This window comes from Myiozetetes cayanensis, unplaced genomic scaffold (assembly GCF_022539395.1).
Source record: "Myiozetetes cayanensis isolate MyiCay16 unplaced genomic scaffold, myiCay2020 scf21, whole genome shotgun sequence".
In the NCBI taxonomy this organism is placed as follows: Eukaryota; Metazoa; Chordata; class Aves; order Passeriformes; family Tyrannidae; genus Myiozetetes; species Myiozetetes cayanensis.
This window is the reverse complement of record NW_026087423.1, coordinates 1934410-1961177: the sequence shown is the minus strand read 5'-3', so window position 1 is coordinate 1961177 and position 26768 is coordinate 1934410. Positions and strand designations below refer to the sequence as shown.

At 54.2% G+C, this 26768-nt stretch overlaps 2 protein-coding genes across 2 annotated transcripts in view; one reads left to right on the top strand and one right to left on the bottom strand.

The window, feature by feature from the left end:
• FBXW8 (F-box and WD repeat domain containing 8) overlaps positions 1-16794 on the top strand; it is a gene marked incomplete at its 5' end in the record, with an annotated part of 50813 nt that extends 34019 nt beyond the window's left edge. The window contains 4 exon segments of the mRNA XM_050318759.1: positions 8277-8404; positions 12193-12366; positions 14470-14586; positions 15271-16794. Coding sequence (XP_050174716.1) covers positions 8277-8404; positions 12193-12366; positions 14470-14586; positions 15271-15415 — 564 coding nt within the window.
• Positions 16795-20128: 3334 nt separating this feature from the next.
• Positions 20129-26450, bottom strand: TESC (tescalcin). The gene is made up of 8 exons (XM_050318311.1): positions 26345-26450; positions 22636-22705; positions 21577-21657; positions 21200-21339; positions 21054-21115; positions 20880-20987; positions 20453-20500; positions 20129-20359 (listed from the first exon to the last, which is right to left on the bottom strand). The coding sequence occupies exons 1-8, from the start codon at positions 26400-26402 to the stop codon at positions 20282-20284; spliced, it is 645 nt and encodes a 214-aa protein (XP_050174268.1). The 5' UTR covers positions 26403-26450; the 3' UTR covers positions 20129-20281.
• Between the last annotated feature and the right edge of the window lie 318 nt (positions 26451-26768).

Genomic DNA, 26768 nt, shown 5'->3' with positions numbered 1-26768 from the left:
TGTGGTGGGCTGTCAGCAGTGAGGGGAGGTGGAGAAGGAGCAGGAGGTGAGCACACCCAGATGAAAGGAGCTGTGGTCTGTGGTGTAAACACACAGCACTTCCCTGGCAAGTAACCAGAACAGCAGAGCTTTCCTTAGCACTTCCTCTGTGTGAGGCATAGACGTGTCCACCTGCATCTCATTCCCCTTAAAACCCACGTTCCCCGGGGAGGCCACCCCAAATAAACCCCCGTAGGGCTGGGAGATGAGGCCATGCTGTCTTTATTAATTCCTTCGCTGTCCTAATCCAGTTCCTTTCCCTGCAGAGCTGGGAGGTCAGGAGGCAAAACTGCCTCCTTCAGGGGCATTCCCTCTGCCACCCCCTCTGTGCCCCATGAAGGAGCAGAGGAACCCCCTGAGGGCCCCGAGCCCCGCTCTGCAGGGCTGGACATCCTTCCTAACGTAGTCCCGAACCCCTCCAGGGTGGCTTGTGCCGAGCCCTGCATCCTGATCAGGACGATGGGCTGGGATGTGTGTGACAAGGACACTTGCCTGGCACTGCTGCTCCAGCTGACATCACGCCGGAAATTAATTACCGGCGTCTCTTATGATAATTGTTGGCCCCACGGAGACGTGAAGGGACTTCGCGTTGGCTGATTACGCTGGTCACGAGCTGACAATCTGTCTTCGGGAGAGCTTTCCATCTTGGAAGCCTGAGGGTGGAGGATTCCAGCCCCCTTTGCCGCTGGCTGGGTTTCCTCCCCGGTTGGGGTTTGCTTTGTTTTTTGCCTTGGGGTTGTTGTTCCCCCTCAGCGGAAGCTCCCGCCTCGTAACCTGCTTTCGGGTGAAAATAGTTTGCTGATGAAAAAATAGTTGGGCAAGACATCATCCTTGCTCTCTCTCTCTCTTTTTTTTTTTTTTTTCTAATCATTTTCTAATTTTAACCAAAACTGACAGCAGAGGAGAGATCTGAGGCATAAAACTTGTGGGATCTTTTATGTTGGAGAGGAGAAAAACATCAAATCCACGGCCTAGACTCGCCTACTGTCAGACGACAGACACCCTTGCAGGAATGGGGGGAGAACAGAAATGCTTCAGCTCTGAGGAGTTCAAGCATCAGACAACCCAAATATGTTGTTGTTTCTTGGAAGTTTGTCTGGTTATTGCTCGTGGGGCTCTGGTTTTTTTTAATGTTAAGCTGTGAATTTCTTCAATCATATTTCAATAATTCAATAATATTTCAGCGTGGAATGCACTATTTCCCTTGAATTCCAAATTCTGGGAACACTGAGATCTGTGTTCCCATCTAGGCTTGTACATGGATAATAATAATAATAATAAATATATAAAATACATTACAATATAAACCTCTTAAACATGGACCATGATAAATGTCAGGATTGACTTCATCAGATTTCTGATGCAATCTGATTGTAGGGTCTGAGCAAAGCTTTTCTCATAGTTGGGGTATTTATAACCTCCCATCTGCTCTCAGGTGACTCTGGTCTCCCTGCTGCAGTTCAGGTGAGCTCCATGAATTATTTCTTGACATTTATAGGTTGATTATTTCTTGCAATTCATTTCTTGAAATTTTTATTCTCTTGGGGTGGGGAAGGAAAAAACCCTCAAACCCTATTTTCTTCCTGAAATTAAAATTCAGTTCAAGTTTTTGAACACGTTCAGCAGTTCTTGGTACAAGCAGTACTTGGCTTAGTTCTTCATTCAAAACTAAAAGAAAAAAAAAGTTAATAAACGTGGAGGATTTGGGTGTTTTTCCTACCAAAGAAGCTTTTTATCTTGATTTTTCTTCTTTTAAAAGTGTGTTTGGTGGTTGTTTGGTTTTTTTTCCCCCCCACTTCTGTTAACCCTTGTGAATAGCCCAAATTTCAATAAATTAATCTTTAGGAACTCTTGTTTTCGTAGTAGGAGGGCTGGGGACTGAATCTGAGCATATGGGACTTGCCCGACTGTTTCTCTTTGAGGAGCTGAGAGTGTTAGCAGATCTCTGAAGGTGCTGAAAGGTGTTTTAAATACCTTTTTCTTCGTAAACTCTTTGGTGTCCTGTCAGAGGAACAGACCTGTCTGAGGACCTGAACCCTGTCAGGCACTACAAGGAACAGAGTCCAGCAGAGAGACCAGAACTTTCCCTTGCTTAAAGCTTTACAGGATGCGTTGATTAACCCCTGGAAATGACCAGAAACAACTCTGCAAGTTAAAATAAATAAATCAACGCCTTTTGCACTGGCTGCCAGTGATGACACCCTGCTTTTGGCCCCTGTTTAGGGGAACTGTGAGTGCCTCACAGGGCGGCTTAGGTGGGTGTCTTGAGGTTTGGAAAATACAGCTGTGAGGATGTGCCAGGGGTGTTCGGGGTGATACAAAACTCGGAGAGTCATGCAGCTTTTAATAATTCCCTTTATTTTCAATAACTCCCTTGCTTTTCAATAACTTCCTTGCTTTTCAATAACTCCCTTGCTTTTTAGCAACCCCCTTGCTTTTCCTTTCCCCTGTGTTGGGGCAAACTCATTCTGGGCTTGGGCAGGTTTTCCTAGTGAGCGGGTGGCTGGGTGTGTAAACACACCATCCCTTCAGTGGGCACTGGAGGCTGCAGCCACAAGTGCAGTGAGCCTGGAGCCCCCAGTGCAGGTCGGAGCAGACATCTGTGCCCATCCCAGGCCCATCCAGGCTGGCAGCTCCCGGGGGCTGGCAGTGTCCGGCGCTGGAACGGCGAGGGCTGCAGGTGCGCTGGCAGCGCCGGCGCAAGGCTTGGCTCTCCTTCTTCCCACCAGCTTGGAGCCTCACTTTGGAACTCGGGGCAGAGGCAAAAACTTCAAAGGGGAACAAAACAAAACAACCCACCCGACACACTCCACTTGTGTGCAGCTCGGTGGGTGACTTTGCAGCAGGTGGAGGGGTGGGGAGGAGCGGGGAGCTGCTGCTCCCGCTGGATTTGGGGGGGCTCTGAGCGTGGCTCTGGGCTCTTGGTGCAGCTCAGCCCACGTTTGCCAGCACAAAGTCACCTCCAGGATGGCATGAAAGTCAATTTTCCACATGCTCAGAGGAGCCCTTGTGTTACCAGCTTTACACAATGACTTATATCTGGCAAGGACCTGCAAAATAGTCTCTCTGGCTGATTGTCAAAAATTACATCATATTGGAGTAAACTGCTTTTAAATCAAACATCCATTATTCATGGATATTAACTGCTTTTTATTTATTTATTTTTTAATATTTTTTTTTCCAAACTGGCTGTTTTGTGTTTGATTTACTCTTTTTCTTTCTCTCTGATTGTCTGTCTGTCTCCCTCAGCTGCTCCCTTTTAAATCTTAGCTCATCTCTTGAATTTATGGAGGCCAGAACACTTTATCTCTGGGTGCGAGTCTCAACGTGCTGACCCTGCATTTGTTAACAGTGAATTTGGTTCTGTTGTTGTTGCAGTGTTATCTGCCGTATTTACAGTGGGCAATCCAATACATTTGCCCTGGGAGACTGTGCCCCTGAGCCTTGTAAACTTTAAAAATACTCTTTTTCCACCTCCCTTTAGAGATAAACATCCCAACTTGCAGCAGAGTGTGCCATGTGTTGTATTTAATTTGATGAGTTCTGCCACAAATGCATTTGGAGCAACCTTCCTGCTTTTGGGGATACCCTCTGAATGGGATGGGTTTGATCTGAGGAAAAAAAACAGGATCCCTTTTTATTTGGGAGGGGCTTGAAATCTCACAACCCTCTCTTTTGCTGGCACTATTTGTGTGTATTCAGGCAACGTTTCTTTTTTCCAGTTGGCAGAGGGATGGACAGAAGCAAGAGGGGAGAATAAAATGAAAATAAATGTAAATTCTGTACCCAGGCTTGCTGCTTGTTCCTGGGTTTGTTTTCTTTTGATCCTCCATCTCTAAAATGACAGAAAGCTCCGTCCTAAACGATTCTTCCTGAAAAAGTGGCTCTTTAATGTATCCTGTGTGTTGTTCAGTGAGGAAAAGGATGTAGGTTTTGAGTGTGGTTTTACAATCGCGCTTTTGGCTGATATTTATCATCCTGCCTTCGATACCTGAGCTAAATTAGAACTGAAAATACAGCACAGAGACCTCGCTCTTCCCTGGCCATGCAGTGCCCTCACTTTGCAGAGGAGGCAGGCCTGGGATTGCAGAGGGGAAGCAGCTCCTCCCCAGAGCAGTGGGGTGCTGGCTCCTGGCCAGGACAGTGGGTTGGACACCCCTGCTCCTGTGGAAAGCACCACGGGCTCTTTGATAACGAGCGCTGGAGGATTTGTTGTTTCGCTGTTCCATCCAAAAAAGACATCTCCAGCAACCCAGGATCCCCAAACACCTGCTGGGGCCTTGGACAGGCATGGAAGAGTTCCATCAGCAGCGTTTCCTTCAGTTCCTTGGTTTTTCTTGGAAGTATCTCAGCCCAGAGCACATCGACCACGCTTGACCTCACTTAGCTGCACGGAGTAACAAAGCTCCCAGCTCAGCCGGTCTGGCTGCAGAGGCTTTAATTCTTCGGGAATTAATTTTCCTCCCTTTCAGGAGTTCTTGGACAGCATTTAAAAGTGAGTTCCCCCTACCCACCGCTCTGCAGCAACTTCTCCTTTCTCCCCTTCCCTTGGCTCGTGAATTTTCCAGCTTCTTGGAGCGCCTGTCCGAGAGCAGCCACAGGTTGAGCCTCGCCCAAGTCACCCAGCGAAGAGGGAAATTAGTCTAATGCACTGCCTTAACAAAAGGGGAGAGTATGAGCATGAATAATTAATAGCACTAGTCTGTGGCAGTGGGAGAAAATGAAGTCCCATTTGCTCAGCCTTATTAAAAGAGAGAGAGGGAGAGGGAGGGATGGTAAAGGTCGTTAAGGGACTTGTAACATGGGAAGAATCGCCTGCGAGGTGGATAATGTGTTTTCTAATCTCTGTGGTCTTTAACTAAACAGAATGGTGAAGGTACTCTGGCTGTTCCTGGCTCCCTGAATTATTGAGCATTCTGGGAGGCTGCTTGGCTCCTGGCCAAGGGGCTGGCACTGTTCATTTGGGCAGTGTTAATGGGGAACACTTCTTAGCCCCTGCCTTGGCTCCCCATAACATCTGCCCGGGGTATTTAACGCTCCTCCTCCCCCCTGTGGCCCCCCCAGGTCCCACTGGGGGCAGGGATCTCGTCAGTGTGTCATCCCAGGACACTTCATTTCACACCCAAGCGCTCTGGGTTCGCTTCCCCTCGCTTGGTACCTATTAGGTCACTGGTCCTGGGTGTCCATTATGGGATTATAAATACCTTTAAAAGGGTAATCCCCTTGCAGTGTGCATTATAGGATTATAAACCTCCCAAAGATCTTAGGCTTTATCTGCCCTTTAACACACAGGCCCTTATTTCAAGTCCCTATTGACCAGGTATTTCCATTCTTTCTCCTTGGCCTTTGTAAAGAAAATCCTTCTTGCCTTGGGATATTATAGGAGAGCTCATCAGAACTTCAAAATTGTCCTCAGTGTGCTTTTAAACCCCTTGTCTTCAAGAAATCATTATTCAGACTTAAAAAAAAGAAAAAAACCAAAAGCACTCTTGAGTGCTTTTTGCTTCTTTCCTTATCAGTTTGCCACGAAAACATGTTGGAATTCATTTGCAGAGCATGAAATCGCTGAGGACAAGTTGAATTTAGAGATAGACAAATCCTGAAGATCACAAAGAGAATCTTGCAGTGATGGGGCTAATTGGCTGGAAAGACACGTGTGCGTGATAAAGTTTGAAAGAAATTTTATTTTAGCAATCAGTGCTGTTATGGATTGTTAAAATAAACAGTCTTTAAAAGGATAGAGCCTGGCATGAAAAGAGAAGGAATTTGAGGGGGTAGGAGATGACGAGGCAGAAGCTTTCCTTCCATTTTTGTGCATGTGAAGCTTTATATTTTTTTACAGATTCTTAGCTGCAGGTGCTTTAAATTAGTAGCCATCTACAGGTTATGTGAGGAGAAAGAAGTGATTTTCTCAGCTGGTGGTACCTGTGAGTTTTGCCCCAGGGCTGGAGGTGAGGCTGCCAAAGGGGGAACGTGTAACATTCGCTCCGATGGACAGAGGGGGGATCTTTAAATGCCACATGGAAGCAATTTTCCATTATGGTCTTCCATGGCCAGAGCTGAATCTTCAAGGATGTATCAGATGTTTATGGGGTAGATGGGAGCCACGGCCATTTAGGTAAATTAATAGTTTATGGATGTTCCCTGTCAGCATTAGCCCCGGGGGACTTTTGGGAAAGCAGCTCTTGGCCCTCTCCTCTCCAGAGTTTTTCCATCCAGCTGGGAAGAGGCTCAACTGGGAGCTGGAATACTTTGCTCCTGACCCCGTCACTTATTGTTCTTAGGTTGAATTCAGCACTTTATTGACTCTTGTCTTTTGTTCAGAACTTTCCAAGGAGAAATTTGGTTGCCAGGCCCAGATATTAATTTCCTTTGCGGTGAAAACTCTTCGAGGTACCTTTGCCAGAACGTCATTATCTCTGGGTTTGGTTAGTGAGCTGCTGGGAGCTGGGCTGTGAGTGAGAACAGCCTGTAAAATTGGTCTGCACCTCAAAGATTAACATCTCCATGCAGTTTGTGGCAATTTTCTCCTTGGTGGGCAAGTTTAAATTAATTTTTTAAGCAACTTTTATGCCCTAAGCCTCACTGCAAGTATAGAACCTCCCTGGTTTTACAGAGCTTTTGGGTAAAAATGGCTTTGATTTTTTGGGTCTTAAGGATGAAAAATAACATGTTAAAGACTGGTATTTGGAGGCAGATAAGTTCACAAAGGACTAGTTGGGAGATTATAAATCTTATAAGCACCTCAGGAAGTGGGATGTGAATGTGTTGATCCCAATAACATGTCTGAATTAAACCCTGCCTGCTCTTTGCTTGGGAGAAGTGGCAGGTGGAGGGAACCTGTAAATTCTCTGCCTCTGGAGAGAGAGAAAGAGAGAGAGAGAGAGGGTATTTAAAAGTCCTGGAGATTTTTCAAGCTTCACTTTTGTTGCATCACCAGATGAGCCTCTCTTCATTCTTCATTTAATTCAACCTTTCAGATCTCTACAATTGCACAAGTAGGAAGGAAAAGGCCAGGCAGCATCACTGTCTCTGCTCTGGCAAATGCTGAAATAATACCTAGAGATTGTGTAATATTTATTAAAGCTGCACTGGCTATAACCAGCAAATTGGAAGTAAAGGATATTGATGTGATGTTGCCGTGGCCCTGCTGATGTTGCCATGAGCTTCTCCTGATATTTTAAGTGCCATTAACTCCTCTCATGGTCACAGGTTTCTTTTAATTGAAAGGAGCATCACCGTGAAATTTAATAATGTTTATGAAGTTATGTAAGGCCAGGTGCAGCGCTGAGCTCCGCTGGGCTTCGACCAGGACGTTTTCCTGCTTCTAAAAATACTTGTTTCTCCTAAATTGAAAGGCCCAAAGAGATAAATCTCATCTGGCCCCAGAGGAAGGGCAGCAAACATGATTGAGCTGACTGAGGAGGGGGAACAGCTCATCCCTCTCGTCCGGGCTCTGGTTGAATCATCTCGGATGTTGCCTGAAATTGGGGTTGTTTTTTATGCCTTTGCCATCTGAGCTGCCACTTCAGATGTGATATTCCTCCTGGGGTGTGTGATCTGCACCACAGCTCTCAGTTCTGCTCTGCAATTTCTGCTGCACTTGACTGGACCTGCCTCTCTCAGCCCATCTGTCTGAACCTTCTCGCTGCTGGTGCTCTTTGCTCTTAACTTTCCAACGTGAAAATTGGTGAAGAAACTGTTTGGTTTTCCTCACAGACCTGGAGAAACTGTCTGGGAGCTGCCCCTGCCTGCTGCTGGGTGGCACTGGTGGTGCATCCCTGCTTCCTGATGGATTCCACAGGGACACCTGATTTCCTTATTCCTGAGGTTGTATCCCCCCTGACAGACACTGATATTACACAGTCTGCAGGTATTATTTCAACATTTGCCAGAGCAGAGACACTGATGCTGCCTGGCCTTTTATTTCCCATTTGTGCAACTGCAGAGATCTGAAGGGGGGAGTTGAGAGAGGAGAGGCTCATTTTGTGATGCAGGACCGGGCAACAAGAGCGAAGCTTCAAAAATCTCTAGGAATACCAGAGGTGTGTTCCTGGTTCCTGGGGTGTTGTATCCCCCTCTTAACAGGGCTAAATCTGCGTCCTGATCATGTGTGACATATCAGGCAACAAACAAAAACATCTCTGGTGGTAACAACTCTGCTCTTTGCTGCAGCAAAACCTCTTTGTCGTGCTCTGTGAATGAATGTGTCCTGTGTTTTGTCCCCTTTCTGGCAGATCCTTCTTTACAACCTGGAAACAAACCAGTGCCTGACCAAGGTGGGCAACTCCATAGGTGACTTCACGTGTGTCAACCTCCACGACAGCCCTCCCCACATGCTCGTTGCGGGCAACAAGGACAGGAGGTGAGTGCCACCAGCCTTCCCACCCTGCTGCCCTGCATCTGGACCTGCTGGAAATGGTTTCTCCTCTTCGTGGTTCCAAATGCAGCCACGGGCTGAGGGAACAAACTATTAGGTAATAGTTGGATGTGCCTGTCGGCGGGGCTTTGTTTCGGGAAGCTCCCTGGGAAGACTCTGCTTTTCCAGCCATTTGGTGGACGCAGTTGGTGCACAGCCCAGCGAGACCACTTGGAATATCTTCCCCCTTCCCCGCCACCACCCGCAAAATTAGTTTGGCATTTACAAGCTCACTTTCTGATATTAAAAAAACAACCTTGGGGATGAACCGTGGGGGATGAGAGGGGGGCCCGTCTGCCGAACGATGTCAAGAGTGTGTTTCGGAACACTGCGATGTCCCTCAGGTGACAGTGGAAAAAAAAAGAGACTTCCATATGAACAGATTCCAGCTTCTATTTAGCTGATTAGCAGCTTTCTCTTTAACTCCTTGGCTTGGGGAGTAGGATTTTCCCGGCACAGCCGCCGGTGCCAGGAGCGGGCGCGCTGGGAACGGGCAGCGCAAGAGGATTAAAGTGCTTAAAAAGACCCTCGGAGGCCAATTTTTAGATTTCCTTTTTTTTTTCCTGGCCAGCCGTTGGTGGGGTCTGATCCAGTGCTCCAAAGGAGATGTGGGATGGCAGGGAGCCAGTCCCTAATGGCTCCAGCTTCCTTCCCTCCTCCTTTTCTCCCCCGTGCCGGGCACCAGGCTGCAGGTGGTGCTGTGCTGTGGTGGTGGGATCAGATTGGGAGGCGGGCACTTCCCTCTGCCAAATCCCAGACCTCTGTCCCGCCAGAGCAGCAGCTTGCAAAAATGATTATTTTGTCAAACAGCTTTTTCCCCCCACCCCCTCCTTTCCTCAGTGAATAGGCAGTGCAAGCAAACCTGACACTTGCTCGGCACGCAGGGTGAAGGAGATGTCTGGAGTTTGACAAGTGGACTTGAGTTCTTGGGAGGCTTTTTTTTCCCCCTCTAAAAGGAGATAATTGATTTTCCAAAGCACCCCAGTGAAACTGCCTCCAATTTTGATCTCTTGCACGGTGACAGGAGAGTAGCTGAAGCTGATGTGCCTTCAGTGGGTTTGGGATTTACTCCCTTTGGAGTCTGTGCCCTTTCCCCTCAGAAAGCTTTTTGGGTTTTCAGCTCAAGCACTGACTGAGTTTGAGGGGTTGGCTGTCACTAAAATAGCCAGAAGTTAGGAATTAACAGTTCAGCAAACAGGTGTGGCATCCAGGAGGCAGGACCATGGGTACCTCCAAGGTCAGTTCCTCACGTGCTGCTACGTGAAGGTGCTGGGCATCCACAGGTGGAATGAGACTGGAACCTCCACAGCCCTGTTAAGGAGCAAATCTACTAAAGAGGGACCTTGCCATGGGAGTTCAAACTGCTGGTGGCCAGTGGGAACACTTACTGCTTGAATTAAATGCAGCAATTTCACTGGAATAGGATGTCCTTTTATTCAAAGCCATGATTTTGAGAAGTAACGCTTGGGAAATGGTTTTGGTAGGACCTGTAAAATCTGTCTCCCCGTCAAAAACACTCCTGATTTATTTGATTTCCGAGCTGTGCTTCAGTCTGGCAAGAGATGTGACAGCAGGGAGCGTGTGCTGATCCTGCTTTTCCGTGGTGGGAAGCTGGGATGGAGAACAGCGTTGGGAAAGCAAACACATGGCAAGCCCAGTCGCCGAGAGCGTGGATCAAAACATGTATTCTATGCTTTCCTGGAGGCAAGGGAGCTTCATTTTGAGTGAGTCTAACAGGAGGGTCAAAGCCTGGTCATGAGAACACCTTCCCCACCGCTCCCAGAGCTGGGATGAGCCCGGAGTGCTCCCGCTGAGCCCAGCTGTTGAGGCAGGAGGAGCGGGGCCGTGCCAGGTCTGCGTGACAGCATCGCTTCAGGTTGGCAAAACGCTTCTCTTTTTTTTTCCTTCAAAGCACATCTGAGCAGCACAAGTGTGCCTGTGATTCTTCCAGGGGCGTGCCAGGATGGACACCTGCCTGAAACCTGGGCGCTGGCTAATGGAATAAGCAGGACTCAGTCAGGCCTTCGCTTCTAGCTGAGCCTTCCAAACAGGAGCAGCTTTGATTTCCGTGCAGAGCACAGGCAGGACAGCAGCCCTTCCAAAACACCCCATCCTCACCCAAAGCACAGCTCCAAAATGGAGCCAAAGCTCCTCTCTGCTGGAGCTGGAGGCAGCAAGTCCTTATCTCCATCCCAAATGAAGGATGGGATGTTCCCAAGGGCAGCCGTGCAGCCACACGGAGCGTGTTCCTCGGCCCGTTCCAGCGTGTTTTGCTGCATGTCAGATGGATGTTGCTCTGCTGGAGTTCTGGACTGTTGTGTTGCCTTTTTCTTTCAGCCACTGAAATGTGTTGTTTGTAAAATCACACGCTGCAATCCCCGTTTGAGGCAGGGAAAGGAAAAGCTTGCACAACACCATTAGGGTCGTAGCAGGGGTATGGAAGAAAGCACAGTTAATGTGTTGGAACAAGTGTGTTTTGGCCTTTTCTGGAATTAATGTGGACCTGATGCTTTCACTCCTGATGGCCATCAGCTGGGAGGAACTTTCTCTGGCTTCCTTTCAAATCTGAGATCAGTATTTCCCCTTTCCTTCTGTTTTCACTTGCTGCATTCATTTATTTATTCACTGGTGTACTTTGCTTTGTCTCTTAATCCTGATGTGTAAGGATCAGGAAAATACACTCCTCTGTGATATGTGCTGGGTTTAAAACCTCCCACCATTCACTTGAACTGGTTTTGTGGCCTTGTTGCAGTAGGTTGAAATCCCCAGTTCTTCTCCTGTAGTTCTTTTCTGGCTGAGTCTTCCTTTATGTTTCTCTTCCAAATGCTTTGTCTGAGGGGTCAATAATGCCTCAAAACCAGATGTACCTGGAATCTGCCCACAGTCAGTGGCTGCATTTTTGAAGAGAGAAGAGATGCTGGGTGCTGGGTGCCTGTTGATGGCTTTGTTTTAATATTAGTGATTAAGTCAAGGGTGTAAATGTGTAATTCCCTTTTCTTGTCTTTTAATTAACCACACATTTAATGTCTTCTCAAATCTTTGGAATCACGGTCCTTTCCCTTGATCCTGGTACTAACGTTGCCCCTCATCCCGAGTTTGGAACACTTCCAGAGATCCAGGGGCAGCCACAGCTTCTCTGGGCAACCTGGGCCAGGGCCTCCCCACCCTCACAGGGAAAGATTCCTTCCCAATATCCCATCTATCCCTGCCCTCTGGCAGTGGGAAGCCATTCCCTGTGTCCTGTCCCTCCATGCCTTGTCCCCAGTCCCTCTCCAGCTCTCCTGGAGCCCCTTTAGGCCCTGCCAGGGGCTCTCAGGTCTCCCTGGAGCCTTCTCTTCTCCAGGTGAACCCCCCCAGCTGTCCCAGCCTGGCTCCAGAGCAGAGGGGCTCCAGCCCTGGGAGCATCTCTGTGGCCTCCTCTGGACTCTCTCCAGCAGCTCCACATCCTTCTTTGTGCTGGGATCCCAGAGCTGGGGTCTTAGGACCTGTAAAGAGGCCTTGTTTAGGTCAGGGAGATCCTGTATGGTGGGGGAAGTCTGCCTGAAAAACCCTCTGATAACAAAAAGTCCGAGGAAAAACTCAGTGGTGAAAAGTATGGACCGAGCTGGTTTTCCAGCCCTGCAGTGGCCACGGGGCTGCTGCTGTCCCAGATACATTTTCATGACCCCAGAACCCACTGGCTGCGTGTTCACAGCTGGTTTTATCCCTGTTTTCTCTCCCTGGCTTTGGTTCAGGGTCAGGGTGTTCGACCTGCGCCAGGGCGAGTCCGTGTGCTCCCTCTATGCCCACCAGCTGGGAGTGTCTGCGGTGCAGATGGACGACTGGAAGGTGGTCAGTGGAGGAGAAGAGGGCCTGGTGTGCGTGTGGGACCAGCGGATGGGCACCAAGCTGTGGGAGATGCACGCCAGGTAACCCGAGTGGGGCCCTGGCCCGCGGCGTTCGGGGGGTCCGGCCGGCGGGAGGGAGGAGTGTGGGTGGGAGATGATGTCCAAAAGGCACCAAGGGGATGAGTTTTGGAGAGTTCTGTTCAGTGTTCCTGTGATTTGGGAACAGATTGCCTGCCCACCTGCAGTTATGTGTTTCTCTGTGTGCCCTTTAGCTGCCGTGGGCTTTTGCTCATTAGTTAACGAGCGCTTCGGTCGGTGTTGGAGAGCAGGGAGATTTTCCCCTGGATTTTCCATGGAGTTCAGTCACCGCCCTCTCCCTGCCCCATCCCCAACCGCTCTGCTTATTGAACCTTGCACTGGCTGTTTTCAGTGGCTGGTTCTGGCTCTCTCCATCCAGTGGATCCCTCCCCAGTCCCTGTGTTTCTGCTCGTCACGTTCACACGTTCCCTTAACGGTGATGATCAAAGCCAGGCTGGTATTTAAACTCATTTAAATACTAAAATACCAGTTGGTACTGAAAGCACAAGTAGTTCAGTACTGGGAGTACAAGCAGAGATCATTATCCTGGAGCTGACAGTTGCTACAGCCAAATTCAGATTTCCTGATCCAGGCACAATTCCCAGGGACTTGGCTTCATTTGGGTGAAGACTCAAGGATTTAGCCCCTTGTAACTCGGAGTGACACCCATAAAATGAGCAGATAAATCCTGATTTGATTTTTTTTCTTCCCCAAAGAGGAGCTAGATGAGGTATTTACAGGCAGAGTAGTTCAAGCTGGAGCTGTCATTGATTAATAGCAGGTATTGCCTTCGGTGTTGACCCTGGGAATGATAAAGCCTGTTGTGCTGTGGCTGATGCATTAAGGACAATATTCCATTGATTGTCTCCTTGGCACGCTCATTAGTGCTGCTGCAGGAGGAGGGCAGGCAGGGCAGGGCTGAGCTGGGGGATGTCCTCAAAGTGAAACCATTAGATGAGACATTTAAAATAGTGTTTGATCTACAGAGGAATCAGAAGGGATTGCTTCAGTCATGCAGGCCTTCTGAGATAAGGGCTGTGTGTGGTGTTATCCATGGCTGCAGCCCCAGGAACAGAAAACAAGGGTGGAAGCCAGGGGAGGTGACAGGAGACACGTTGGGGTCGTGGGATGAGGGGACAAATTACTCCTGCTTGGACAGAAAATGCTGGTGCAGTGGTTTGGGGTGGGTTTATTCCCCAGCGAGAGGAAAGGAGTGAAGACCACACTGAGCATCCAAAGGAGGGGCATGAGGATGGGGAAGGGTCTGGAGGGGCCACACGAGGAGCAGCTGAGGGCATTTGGCTTGTCCAGCTGGAGAAGAGGAGACTGAGGGGAGACTCACTGGGGTCTGCAGCTTCCTCAGAGGGGCAGCTCCAACCTCTGCTCTCTGTGAGCAGGGACAGCCCCCAGGGAATGGCTGGAGCTGTGTCAGGGCAGGCTCAGGTTGGATCTCAGGGAAAGGTTCTTCCCCCAGAGGGTGGTTGGCACTGAACAGGCTCCCCAGGGCAGTGGGCACAGCCCCAAGGCTGCCAGAGCTGCAGGAGGGTTTGGACAATGCTCTGAGGGACAGGGTGGGATTGTTGGGGTGTCTGTGCAGGGCCAGGAGCTGGAATGATGATCCTGTGGATCCTTCCAGCCCAGAATATTCCATGATTCTGTGCCACAGAGTGCATTTCTAAATGAGCCACAGCTCAGTGCCTGGGGGTCCTGTATTAGCCTTTATTTTGGGAAGCACCCTGCTCTTCCCAGGAGTGTACTGCAGTCCTTAAAGCAGCAAACGAGCAGAGAGCCCCCGTCCCTCACAGCCTGGGCGCTGCCGAGTTTGGAGCAGGTTTTCTGACCTCCACGTGTGTTCTGGTGAGAGCCCACTAGATGGGGGTAGAACGTGTGGGATGTGCTTCGGGCCGGAGGAGCAGTCAGAGGTGCAGGTTCCTGCTCCAGGCTGGAGGAGAAGAGCCAGAGGTGCAGGTTCCCAACCTCTGGCCATAGAACGAGCCCCGACCTAAACGATTCCTTGTTTAATCCAGAGCGATTCCTTTCCTGCGATCGGATTTTGGGAGTCCAGTGCGGGTGGCACCTCACCCAGAGCTGTGGGTTGTTTTCCAGGCATCCAGTTCGCCACGTGTGGTTCAATTCTCACAGTCTCATCACGGCAAACATCCCTGAGGAGAGGAATCCTCGGGGCAGCAGCAGCACGGACGACGACCCCGCCGTGCACCGCAAGTGAGTTCTCAAGGCAGCTCTCACAGATCTGCTCTCTTACATATTTTTAAATAGCACACTAAGCCCCTGAGTCATGATCCAGAGCAGGAACAGAGGAGGTAAAGCATCTAAAAAAAAAAAAAAAAGAAAGAAAGGAAAAAAAAAGTTTAAGGATAATGTTTTCAAAACAAGGGAGGAATTGGCTCTTTATTTTGTTCAGCACAAAAAAATGCATTTCTCTCTCAGCAGGGGAACATAAAGGCCACTGAAGCCAGAGAGGGAATGCAGCCTTTTCCATGCTCTAAATATTAGCAATGATGTCTCCTCCTGAAGGAAAAGTACTGGTATTTAAACAGCAGGTTTTGGTATTTGCATCCCAGGCTGCTCCCTGTGTGATTGAACCATCAAACGACAGTGGGCTCCTCTTCCCCCGTCCTGAGCAGGCTGGAGACGTTTCAGCAGATGACAGTCACGTCTCTGCAGTGCTGGAGGGAATGATTCATTCCCAGGGCTTGCTGGGTCCCTGGAGGGAGGCAGGAGGGGTGTTCTGTGTTGCACTGCACAGGCTGGTGCAGGAGGGAGGGGGGGTTATATCAGCTCCCCGAGCACCGAGCTCTTTAACTGGGACCATCCTTTATGGTGGTCGTTCCTTTCCCTGGCACAAACTGAATGCTCAGGGGTGTGTCCTGGTTGTGTTCTGTGCAGGTACCGAGGGATCATTTACTCCTACGAGTTCTCAGGGGAGCAGCTGGCGGGGGACAGTGTCCTGCCCATCTGCCGCTCGTCCTACGACGAGCTCACGGGCTACAGCTACAACATCGGCCTGGCCGTGCCCTACGACAGCATTTAGGGGCTCCTGGGGGGCCAGGCAGGACAAATCCACGTGGGACAAGCCCCTCAGAGGGGGGTGTTGGCTGCAGGACGACGGGCTGGGATTTGCCGGAACAGGGGGATACAAAGCCGGGCAGTTCAAGGCTGCCCTGGAGCACATCCCTGGAATGTGGTGCTGTCCACCCTGGTGGAGGGGACAGGGAACATGAACATCACACTGCAGGCTGAACCAAAATCCTGCTGCTTGTGGGAAAGGTGCTACTGGTCCCACCCTGGCAGGGGACACGCTCAGGAAGCCGGAGGGGCACACTGTGAGGGGTGGGAGCACACCCAGGAGTTCCTGCCTGCACCGAGTGGGGGATAAAAAAGCCCACCAGGCACTTGGGGAAAGCATGTTGCTGAGCCACATGTTTGGTATTTGTGTCCTGGTAATGAGCTGCTCGTGCTTGTTTTCCCTGGAATGCACTGGAATGTGTCAAGGAATGGGAGGACCACGCACAAAAGGTTGGGAGAGTGGAAGGTGATGGAGAGAGGGAGGGGAAGGTTGGCCCGGGCCAGACTGGATGCTTGGGAACTCAGCAGGCCACACACATCAGAATTATTTTAAAATGAATTATTTTTTTAATCCCCTGAAACTCTGGATTAAATATTTTTTAATTGCCTGCGTACACGTGTTTGTGGGATTTTGTTCCTGAGTCTTGCAGGGTGAACCAGCCCCATGCACTGGAACAAAGGTGTGTCCTCTGCTGGATCGTGTCCTTCCACAGCACCTGGAGGGTTTCCCCAGGTCCTTGGGGCTTGGTTTCTGATGCTGTCCCTGCTTCCCAGCTGGGAATTGATCCTGAGCTGGCCCCAGTGTCCCTGCCCAGGTCACCAGTGCTGTGGAGGAGCCCCCAGGCTGAAGGGACACTCACCCTAAACCCAGGTGGCACTGACACAGGGGAAACCAGCTTGGAGAACAAGAGCCCCAGCCCTGGACCTGTTTCACTCCTTTAAAACAGCTCTGTGGTTGTGGTTTGCCCTTGTAAACTTAACTGGTGCAAACCAAAGCCATGCCAGTTCTGTTAACCAAGGTTAAGTTTTAACTGAACATCTTTTTGCTGGATTGATGGAATCCATGTGAAAGTGCCAGGGAGGGGTGAAGGAATGTGCCCAAACCTGCAGGAGAGGGGCTGGGCTGTCACTTCAGCCCTTCTCCAGGCACTGGAGAGCTTCCTGCTGCCCTCCTGGCTGGAGAGCAGCGTTTCCTTCTTTGGCTTGGGCTGGTTTTCCATGACCCCTGAGCCAAATTTCTCATGTTCTTGGTTTTTAACACTTGGCTTTTTCCTTGTGATGGATAACAAGCAGTGCAAGAGGCGAAGTCATTCTGTCTGACCAATAAATCTGATCTTTCATAAAGCTTTGGTCTCTTTTCCTGTTTCTGGGAAGCCAGCTCCCTCCCTCCATTCCTGGAAGAGCAAGAAGTGTCACGGATACACAGTTGGGATGAGAGTTCAGCAGAAACATGACAAATTCCTGTAGCATAAATGACTTTGTGGGGGGATTACTTCAGCCTTGTGACTCCTGAGGTGCTGAGCAGTGCCTACTTGCTCATTAACCCTGCGCTGGAGTGGGGCTGGAGAGGAGCAAACCTGGCCTGGCTGCTCAGGCTGGGCTTGGGGGGCGTTTAGATGGAGCCTCTTCCTTAATTCCAGGAGCAGGAATGGAGTCACCATCCTGTGGGGGGTGATGCCACCTTTGGGCTTCCCATCTGGGGGCTCCTGGTCCCCAGTGCAGGTTGTGCAGGTGAGGGCAAAGCTGAGCCCAGAGCTGTGTCAGACCAGGATGGGCACTGGGAAGGGACATCTCTTCTGGTTTTGGCTCAAGTTGAGCAGCTGCAGTCAGGACTGACCTGGCAGGCTGGGCTGAAGGTGAGGGCTCATACTGGTGTCATGTGCCAGGCTGGTGACCCTCAGCTGGGCTGGGTATCTGGGGACAGCTAAAGATCCAAAGGCATCCAAGGAGGAAATAGTTCAGGGGAAAAAAAAGCCTCAAGAACAACTGCTGGTGTCTGTTGCTGGTGACAGTGACCCTCAGCTAAAAAGAGGTGTCCGTTCCCTGCTGAGAAGGATCTCTGCTCCAAAGGGAATCCGAGATCAAAGGGGAGCTGTGTGTGCTCAGCCTGCAGCAGCTGCCCAGCCCCGGAGCTGCTCAGCACAGCGGGAAGGACAGGGCAGGACGTGCTCAGCTGTGCTGGAAAATCTGCCCTGGAAAAACCTCCACACGCTCTGGGGCCAGCCCACCAGCAAAGGCCCCCAGAAAGTGCTTTTTGCCTCTGTTTGGTGACCTTGTCCACCTGGGCAGTGGGGGAAGAGTGATTCCAGCATTTCGGGGGCTGCCATCCCTCTCCTGATGCTGAGGAGTGGTGGGAGAGGAGCAGTGGGTGCTCTTTGTGCAGAGAGGGACTACAGGGGTGTCTGCCTCGAGCAGCACCTTCCCCTCCCACCCTGTGGCCTTTCCCACTCGACCTCTGCTCTCCTGCCCCTGCCTACCTCTGTCAGTCCCTGTTCCAGTTGCTGTCAGAGAGGGGCTGCAACAGAAGCCTCACCCTTGCCAGGTTTCCCAGGGCTCTGCCAGATTTCCCAGTGATTTACAGGATTATTATCCTCCATCTCGCTGGGGTTTGTCGTGTGTAACACCAGCCCTGGGTTGTGCTTCCCTGGCTTTCTTCTGGCACAGGAATGATGCTCCTGCCCTGGAGGATCCATCAGCCCTTTGCTTTCACCTCCCTCCTCTCCACCTCATCCCATCTCCTGCAGAGGACTCTGTTGGCTCCAGCCCCTGCTTCCCGCAATCCCTGCTCCCACACTTTCCACCCCACCCCACAGAATACTGGGGACAGCTAATTAGCTCAAGGGGTAATAATTATCCTCTTACCAATACTCTTCAGTCCTCCTGCCCTCTGCCTCCCTGCACTGATGGTGTGCCCAGCCCTGACTGGCGTGGATCCCCTTGGGTGTCTTGTCCCAGGAAACCACAGCGTGGAGGGGCAGCGGGACCACGACCTGATGTCAAACCCTGCAGTCCCAGCAACTTCAAAGGCTCCTCCCAGGACAAACAGCCCCTCTGGGGGATCCAGGGGTGCAAAAGGGCCTGGGCTGTGACCAGGAGCACGGAACTTGCTGCTGGTTCAGGGAGTGGGATGGTCCTGCGGTGTCTGTATGGAAATCCCGGTGAGGAAACAGGGGAAGGAGCCTGGGTTGACTCCTGAAACCTGGGGATTTTGGGAGGAGGAGCTGGATGTTGTGTCCTCATGTGGTGGGGTGGGAAGGGAGCACAGAGGGGCCGGCCCAGGGAGGAAGAGGAGGAGGATTAGAGGTTCAGGAGCAGTTCAGTGTCAGTCGGGGGTCGGTACCGCCCCCGTGCCCTGGGTGGTGCCGCTGTGGTGGCGCCGGGAATGAGAGGGGGTGCCCAGAGGAGCCAGAGGAGAGCAGGATTTGAACCCCAGAGCCCTGCAAATGCAAACCGGGCTGTGGGGCAGCCCCGGGGCCCCTCGGGGCCTGAATGGCCGTGTCGGAACAGCCGGGAGCTCCATCACTGCCATCCCCTCCCGATCCCTGGTGCTCAGCCCCCACCGGCAGCACCGGCACCAACCCCGCTCCCACCCCCAGCCCAGCCCAGCCCCAGTCCTGCTCCCAGCCCAGTGCAGCACTGTGTGCCGGCACCAGGCACCTCAACCAACAGCTCAGGTCCCTCCAGGGCAGGACCGCATTGCAGGGAAGGGCTGCGCTGTGCGGGGTGAGCGCTGCCAGCTCTCCCTCCTCCCGCTGCCGCTCCAGGAGCTGCTCCGGAGCAGCTCCGTGTCCAGCGGCTGGCAATGCCGATTTCGAGGGGACAAAGCTGCCGAAGCCTGCGAGGGGAGTCATTTATCTGAGCCTGAGCACAGCAGAGACCCCCAGCAATACGGGAAAGGAGGCACTGCTGTTGCGCTGAGCCAGGGAGGTGTCCCCGCTCGCTGCCCGCGGGGATGGAGGGGCTGTGGCGGCTCCCGCAGCCCCTCGCCCGCTGTCGGCTGGGAGGGAGCTCTGTTCCCAGCCACTGAACATGTCACCAGGGGAAGCCATTTTTGATAAAACAAATAAATCTCTCCCGCTTTTCTAAAAATAACCCTTGCCCTTTTTTTTTTTTTTTTTCTTTTTTTTTTTTTTTCCTCCCCCTCCCTCCCCAGCTCAGGCTGCCTTAGCGACAGGAACGAGCCTGGAGCCATCCAGTCATTAATACCAGTAAACAACCCCCTGTCTCCGGTGCCTTTTTCCAGCGGGAACATGTGGGGGCAGGAGCCACCTGGTTGCCAGGAGCCCACGTCCCTGCATCCCTGCTGCCTCTATCCCAGCCTGGCTCCTCCTGGCCCTGGGGGCTGGTTTGGGTTTAAACTGGGGTTATTCCGTGAGTTGTTCCCGTCTTTGCTGGCTTGAGCATCCTGTGGGGATGCAGAGTGGGATGTGATTGTCCTCTCAGGTGCTGAGGATGCTGCCCTCCCCTCCTGCTCCTCGGCATCCCCATCCCTGCCTGCACACTCCCCCCATGGCCCGGGATCAGGGGGCTCACAGCTCCTTCCCCAGAGCAGCACGGGGCAGAGGCTGAAAATGCGGATTTATGGGGAGAGCAGGGCTTGTGGAGCGGGGTTTCTGCACAGGGACACACCCCACCAGGCCCTGGGGGATGGATGGATGGAGCATTTCTGAGCAAGGAGTAAAAACAGAGATACCTTTTATTACAGATAAAAGCCTCTTATGTTTCTAGAGAGCAGCGGCAGCCCCAGCGCGGGCGGGGACAGAGTGCTTGGTGCCGGGAACACGGAGCTGCTGCCGAGTCCTCTTCCTCCTCCTCCTCCTCCTCCTGCCCCTCAGTAGCAGTGGGCGATGGTCTCCATGTTGAGGAAGCGCACGTGCATCTTGGTCTCGATGTCGATCCCCTGCCACATCTGCGAGGGAGACAGGGATGAGCGTGGCCAGGAGCCCGACCCCAGGTTCCCTGAGGCCTCCCAGCCCCCCCATTCCTGGCAGATGCCACCAACCTTAAGGAAATCCTCGAAGGTGATGCCCTCATACACCTGGTCCGGCCCCTGTGCCAGCAAGAGAGGAAACATCGCAGCTGCCCCACCCCAGCAGCACAGGGGTCTGGGGGCACTGGGTGGCCCGGGGTGGGTCCCCTGGGGCAGTGGGACAGTGCACAGCACTGTACCCCATGGCCAGCCCAAAATTAGTTCCCAGACCACCTTTTCCATAAGCACTAACTCCCCGATCTCTGAGGATGGGGTTGTTTGCTCATCCCCCTTGGGCTCTGATCACTGAACAAACCCACCCTGAAAGCTGCTGCCTGCAAAAACACCTCCAGCCCAAGCAGCTGGGAGGTGCCCTGGGCAGGACAGACACCTCCCAGCCCCGTTTTTGGCACCAGCACAGCGCCCCAGCCCCCCGGCCGAGCAGGGGGGCAGCTCCCACCATCTGTCCCACGCAGATGCTGGCGGCCTCCATCATGGCCCCGTCGGCGATGGAGCGCGCAGACTCCTTCTCCAGGTGGGGGTTCCCCGACAGCAGCTCCTCCACCACCTACCAGACACAGCCAGGTCAAAGCCAGGAATGCCCCGGGGAGGGGGCGGGAGGGGCCGTAGTTACATTTCTGTACTCCTGCAGCGTGATCTTCCCGTCGTGGTCCGAGTCGTACATGTGGAACAGGACTGGGAAGGGACGAGAGGAGCGTGGTGGGGTCAGGGCGGCCCCTTCCTGCCATTTCCCACCCCCTCAGTCCCGGGAGGCCTCACATTTGAGCTTCTCCTTGCGGAAGCGATCGAGCTGCTCCTCGTCCATGTTCATCTCGATGGGTCTGAAGTAGGACATGATGGTCAGGAAGTCCTCGAAGTTTATCTCGTCCGCCAGCCCGTCCGACGCCTGCCGCAGGTTCCTGCCGACAGTGGGGAGATGGGAGGGCAGGACCCTCCAGCCCCCCCTCCCACCTGCTACAAACCCCATCACATCCCTCAGCAAACCTGGTTTGTCCCTAAGATTTAACTTAAACTTCTGTAATTTCTGCCCCTGGCTCCATCCCAGCCTTTAGGAAGATCTGTCCCCATCCACATCCTGCTCCCAGAGGCTGAGCCACCAACCCTGCCCCTCCCCGTGGTGCTGGGGGTGCTCCTACCGCTTGTCGAAGAAGGCGTGGACGATCTTGCCCCTAATTGGGTTGAACTCCAGGTCGGGAATGCTGTCAAAATTCTCCTTGCTGCAAAGGAAACAGGGACAAATCTCATGAGGGAGGGAGGAGGGAGATGCCACTGGAAGCCCCAACCCTGTTCTTCCCAAGCAATCGATGGAAAAATAAAGAGGTTTTGGGTGAAAACTCCTTTTTGCCTCAATTCAGACAGAGAGCAAGTCTGTGCTTGGCGCAGCTATGGTGGAATTTGGTCCCCACTAAATCGGGGCTTTGGGAAGCTCTGGGATACTTGGGATGATGGCAAGGCTTGGCCTGCAAATGGCTGGGCGGTTTTTAAAGGGTTTTCCCAGGAATAGGGCCTCAAATGGGCTCAACGAGGCAGGAGAAGGAGCTCCTGCTGCCCAACTTGCCCTCAGCCTCCTCCACGTCCCGCTGTGCCCCCGTGCTGTGCCACCGGGCTGGGCCTGTGCTGGTCGTTTGCTGTCAAGTGTTTACAAAGCAAATGAGTCAGGAAATAACCCCCGGGAGGGGGAGCTGGGCTCCTGGCTGGGGAAGCTGCTGGGATGCTCCGGAGCTTCCCAAAGGAAGCGACATCAAGGGTTCGGTGCAGAGCTCCCTGCACAGGCACCGAGGAGGGGGACGAGGCAACTGCAGCCCCATTCCCTCCCCAAAACCGATTTGAAAGCTGGGCCTGTTGGCCAGGAGCAACCCTGCTCTCGGGCCACTGCTTCACTGCTCATTTTTCCCGGGATCATTTGCGGAGAGGCAGCTCAGCAGGGCTGGGGAGGGCTGGGAGGGGCACACTCATCCTCACAGCCCGCCTGGGCACCCTCGGGAACGTGGGTGCTGTGGGTGCTGCTCTGACCAGGGCACTGGGAATGGGATGGCAGCACTGGGAATGGGATGCCAGCAGTGGGAATGCAGCTGTGGGCACTGGGAATGGGATGGCAGCACTGGAAATGGGATGGCAGCACTGGGAATGGGATGCTGGCACTGGGAATGGGATGGCAGCACTGGGAACGGGATGCCGGCACTGGAATGCCGTACCGGATGGTCAGCTGGTCCTGGCTCAGCTGCTTGAAGCGCCGGTGCAGGTGCTCGATCTGTTCCGAGGTGACTGTCGGGGACAAGAGGGAGGGGATGGGGGTGTTGAGCTCCCCAGGAGAGCCCCGGGGGATCCCCCTGCGAGCTCATGTCCTGCCCAGGGACACGAGGAGAGTGGGGGCACCACAGCCTGTTCCTGGGGCACCGCTGTCTGTGAGCATCTCCCCCCGCACTGGGAGGTTCCTGTGCCCGTGTCCACAGGGGTGGCAGGGAATCCCCCTGGAATCCGCAATGCCCAGAGCTGACAGCAGCACCTTGCCAGGGAGGAGGAAAGGCTGGCACGGAGGGCACACGTTGGCAGCCCAAAAGCAAAGCCCAGCTTGGGAATTGCTGCTGTTCAGGGTGAACTGGGACACCACAAACCACCGAGGTGGGCACTGCCTGCCCCGGGGCTGCAGCAATCCCAGAGCTGGGGTAGGGCTGGAACTGGGGTCAGCAGCTTTGCTTTGAGCCCCAGGAGCGCTGGGGTTACAGAGGGAGGCTCAGCAGCACCTTCTCCCTTCCCCAGTCCCACCCACAGGTGATTTTATCCTTCCCCAGCTACTCCCTGCGGCTGTAACCAAGCTCTGCAACCCCCTGAGGACACGCAGAGCCTGACTCTTGTGCAAATATTGACAGAGGCCTTCCCCAGGAGCCAGGGAAGTGGTTTGCAGCCCTGTCTCCAGGGGCTGGCGGAGTAGTCTGGGCACCAGCAGGACCCACAGGGTGGCTGAGGAGCTGGCCCAGGGCAGGGCTGCACCAGCAGCTGGACATCAGCCTTCCTTGGCACCGTGGAGAAAGAGAAAACCACATTAAAGTGCAGCTGAGGGGTTGCAAATGGTTAAGTGCTGTGGCTGAGAGACACCAGGCCAGTGCTGGGCCAGTGCTGCTGCCTCCCCCTCTCCCTCCCTACCTCCCTCCTTCCCTTTTCTGATGTTTAAATAATGTCCTTTGCATTCCTCACTGCTGCTCCACGGCCTTGAAATAGCAACTGTATTGATCAGCGAGGCTGAGCCTTCCCAGACCTCTGTTAAATGGACTGGAAAACCCATCTGTGCTGGTCCTGGGGCTCTGGGCCTGCCTGGACCTGCCTGCACTGGCAGCCACCAGCACCTTTAACCCCCCTGCATTTGGGGTGCCCCTTGAACCCCCTGGTGCTGATTCCCAGCTGCCTGGGCCCCACTGATTCATCCCTATGATGTTTTTTCTCCCTGATCCCTCAGGCTGCCGCTCTGCTCTGTCCACACACACACACACACACACACTCAGAGAAACTTTCTCTGGACTTTGCTTTCCAATTTTGGCCATGGAGAAGTGACCTTTCACTTTTCTCCCTCGACAACATCGCTGTCACCGTGGGAGCAGCTGGGCCACCAGGCCTTTGGCACCCGGGGCTTGGTTGCACACCAGAAATCTTTGATCTTCCCCCAGAAAATGTCCCAGTGTGACAAAAAACTGGGGACAGTGGCACGTTCGTGGTGGGTCCAGCCTTGCTCTGCATCCAGCCCACAGCTGCAAGGCCTAAAGAGGGCTCTTCCTCCTGCTTTTCCAAACCCAGGTCTTCCTCCCAGGGCAGGACCTCACTCTGCCCTGCCAAGGGTGGCAGTGCTTTCCAGAAAAAATAAAAGGGAAAACCCGCACAAGGGGCAAAGGCTTTGCTGGGAGAAAGGGCCAACTCAAGGGCAGCAGAGGCTGCTCACATCCCTGGGAATATCCCTGAGAATATCCAGGTGATGCAGACCCCTGCCCAAGCACGACAGCCTACGCTGAAAGGGGGGAAAATTGGGATTTAAACCACAGGGAGCTGGGTTTGCTGCTCCCAGCCTGTGCTGGTTTGTGCCACTCCAGCAAAGGGAAGAGGGACACTGGGGAGGCCCAGCCCTGCACTGCCATCCCCCTGGGACTGGCCTGGGTGCAGGGAATGGTCTCACCATCCCGGGAAGAGCCTCCTCAGCCCCAGATGGACTGGCTGCTGCAGCTTTGGGGTGAAGCACAGGGAGGCAGGGAGGGGAAACAGCAGCCTCAGGTTGCCCCTCCAGCAGGGGAGAAGGCAAAGGAACAAGCCATGGGCACATCCTGGGGACAGGCAGGTGGCCCTGCCCTGTCCCTGCTCCTCCCAAGGGTGGCTGTGATTCCTTCCATGAGATCCCACTGCAGCAGCAAGGCTGTAAAACCCTTGAATTCCCAGGTTCTTTTGGCAGCAGCCACAGCATGGTGGGAACCCTGTGAGTCCCTCTGGGAGCACATGACACTCACCCCACTCCTGGCACGGGGTTATTGCGCTCCCCCTGCCCTCCCACCTCTGGTTTCCATGGGATTCTTCGGGGAGCTGCCCTTGTAAACCCCTCCCTGGGACTGATTCACAGGCACTGGGGCGTGGGGCAGGTGCCTCCCACGGGCAGGTGCTGCCTGTGCTGGAGCTGCTGCTGCTCCCCAGGCCAGGGAGTTCCCCAAAAACCTCCTCCCACCCTGGGCTGCCAGGGCTGGCACCCCACGGGCTCCCCAGTGGGGAGGGCTGAGCCCACCCCGGGGTGCCCAGTGCGGTGCTGGGATGCTCAGCCCGCCCGGGGGGAGGAGGAGAGGGGAGGAAGGCAGATGTGACCCCAGGATCAGCAGCAGCTCTGGGGAGAGTTGCTGGACCCTCTCAGCACCCCCACCACCACCACCTTCTGGGCCGCGGGTAGAGCTTCCCCCTCACTCCTCCCTCCATCCCAGCCTGCTCCCAGCACGGCGGGAGCCGGAGGATCCAGGCGGGAGCAGCCCGATCTCTGTGCCCGGGGCTGCCCCGGTCCTGGAGCGATGGCATTTCCCGGGAGGGACGCGACCACCCGGTCCCACCCCCAGACCCTGCTGGGAGCCCTGGGCTGTCCCTGCTGCACTTCCCTGCCTGCTGGTCCCTTGGTCCCGAACCACCCCGTAACAGCCCCGAGGTTGTCACGGCCGGGCGGCTCCAGGGCAAAGCAGCCGTGCGGGGACAATTCCCGGCACCAGGGGCGGGGGCGGGCAGAGCCTCGCTGGGGCTCACTCGTGTGACCGCTCCACACCCCGCCTCGTGGCATGGGGGTCTCGGCTGCGTCCCCCGCCCCCTGGTGACATGCTGGCAACCCTTTGGTGACAAGTCTACACCCTCCTGCCCATTCCCCCTCCCCTTCTGTCCCCGCCGTCCCCCGGGTGACAAACCTGCATCCCCTCCCTCCCCCCCAGGTGACACGTCCTGCACTCTCCCGCCGCAGGTGACACCTCTGCAGCCTCCCCGAGTGACCTCTCCTGCATCCTCCCACCGGGTGACATCACATCTCCTGCACACCCCGCCCGCTCAGGTGCCACCTCCTGCAGCCCCCGCGGGTGACATGACATGACATGTCCCGCATCCCCCACCTCGGGTGGCATCTCCTGCAGCCCCCTCCCAGGTGACACGTCTTGCACCATCCCCCCGCGCCTTGCCGGGTGACATGTCTGTCCTGCACCCCCCCGCTTTCCCAGGTGCCACCTCCTGCATCCCCCCCTTCCCGGGTGACACGTCCTGCACCCCCACCCTCCCAGGTGCCACCTTTCCCCACCCGCGGTGACACGTCCTGCCGCGGTGACATGTCACCCGCGGGGCCGGGCACCCCGTGTCCCCTCGGCCGCAGGGGTGGGCTGGGTGGGTGGTCAGGGTGCCCCCGGTACTCACAGCCGGTCCTGTCCGCCAGCTCCCGCATCTCGGCGGGCACGGAGTGCGCGGAGCCCATCCCGGGCCGTGCCGGGAGCGGCGCCGCGGGCGCTGAACCGGCAGCGCCGCCGACAGCGCTTTATAAGGGCGGGCGCGGCGGGGGAGGCGGCGGCGGGGCCGCCCCGGGTCCCTGCGCCCCGACACACCGCGGGACGGGGACAGAGAACACCGGGCTGGGACGGGGACAGAGGGAACACCCAGCCGGGAGGGGGACAGAGAACACCGGGCCGGGACAGGGACAGAGAGAACATCCGACCGTCCTTAGGTCCGGGGTTAACACCCCGCAGTTCTTCGGCTCCAGAGTTAACACCGAGCCGTCCTTAAGTCCAGGGTTAACCCCCCGCAGTCCTCAGGCTCCAGAGTGAAGAGCCGTGCCAAGATCCCG

Coding starts and splice junctions, on each gene's coding strand:
- TESC (XM_050318311.1), bottom strand. CDS start 26,402: ATGGGCTCCGCGCACTCCGTGCCCGCCGAGATGCGGGAGCTGGCGGAC. Junction 22,706..26,344: donor GCTGGCGGACAGGACCGGCT/GTGAGTACCGGG, acceptor TGTCCCCGACAG/TCACCTCGGAACAGATCGAG. Junction 21,340..21,576: donor CACGCCTTCTTCGACAAGCG/GTAGGAGCACCC, acceptor CACTGTCGGCAG/GAACCTGCGGCAGGCGTCGG.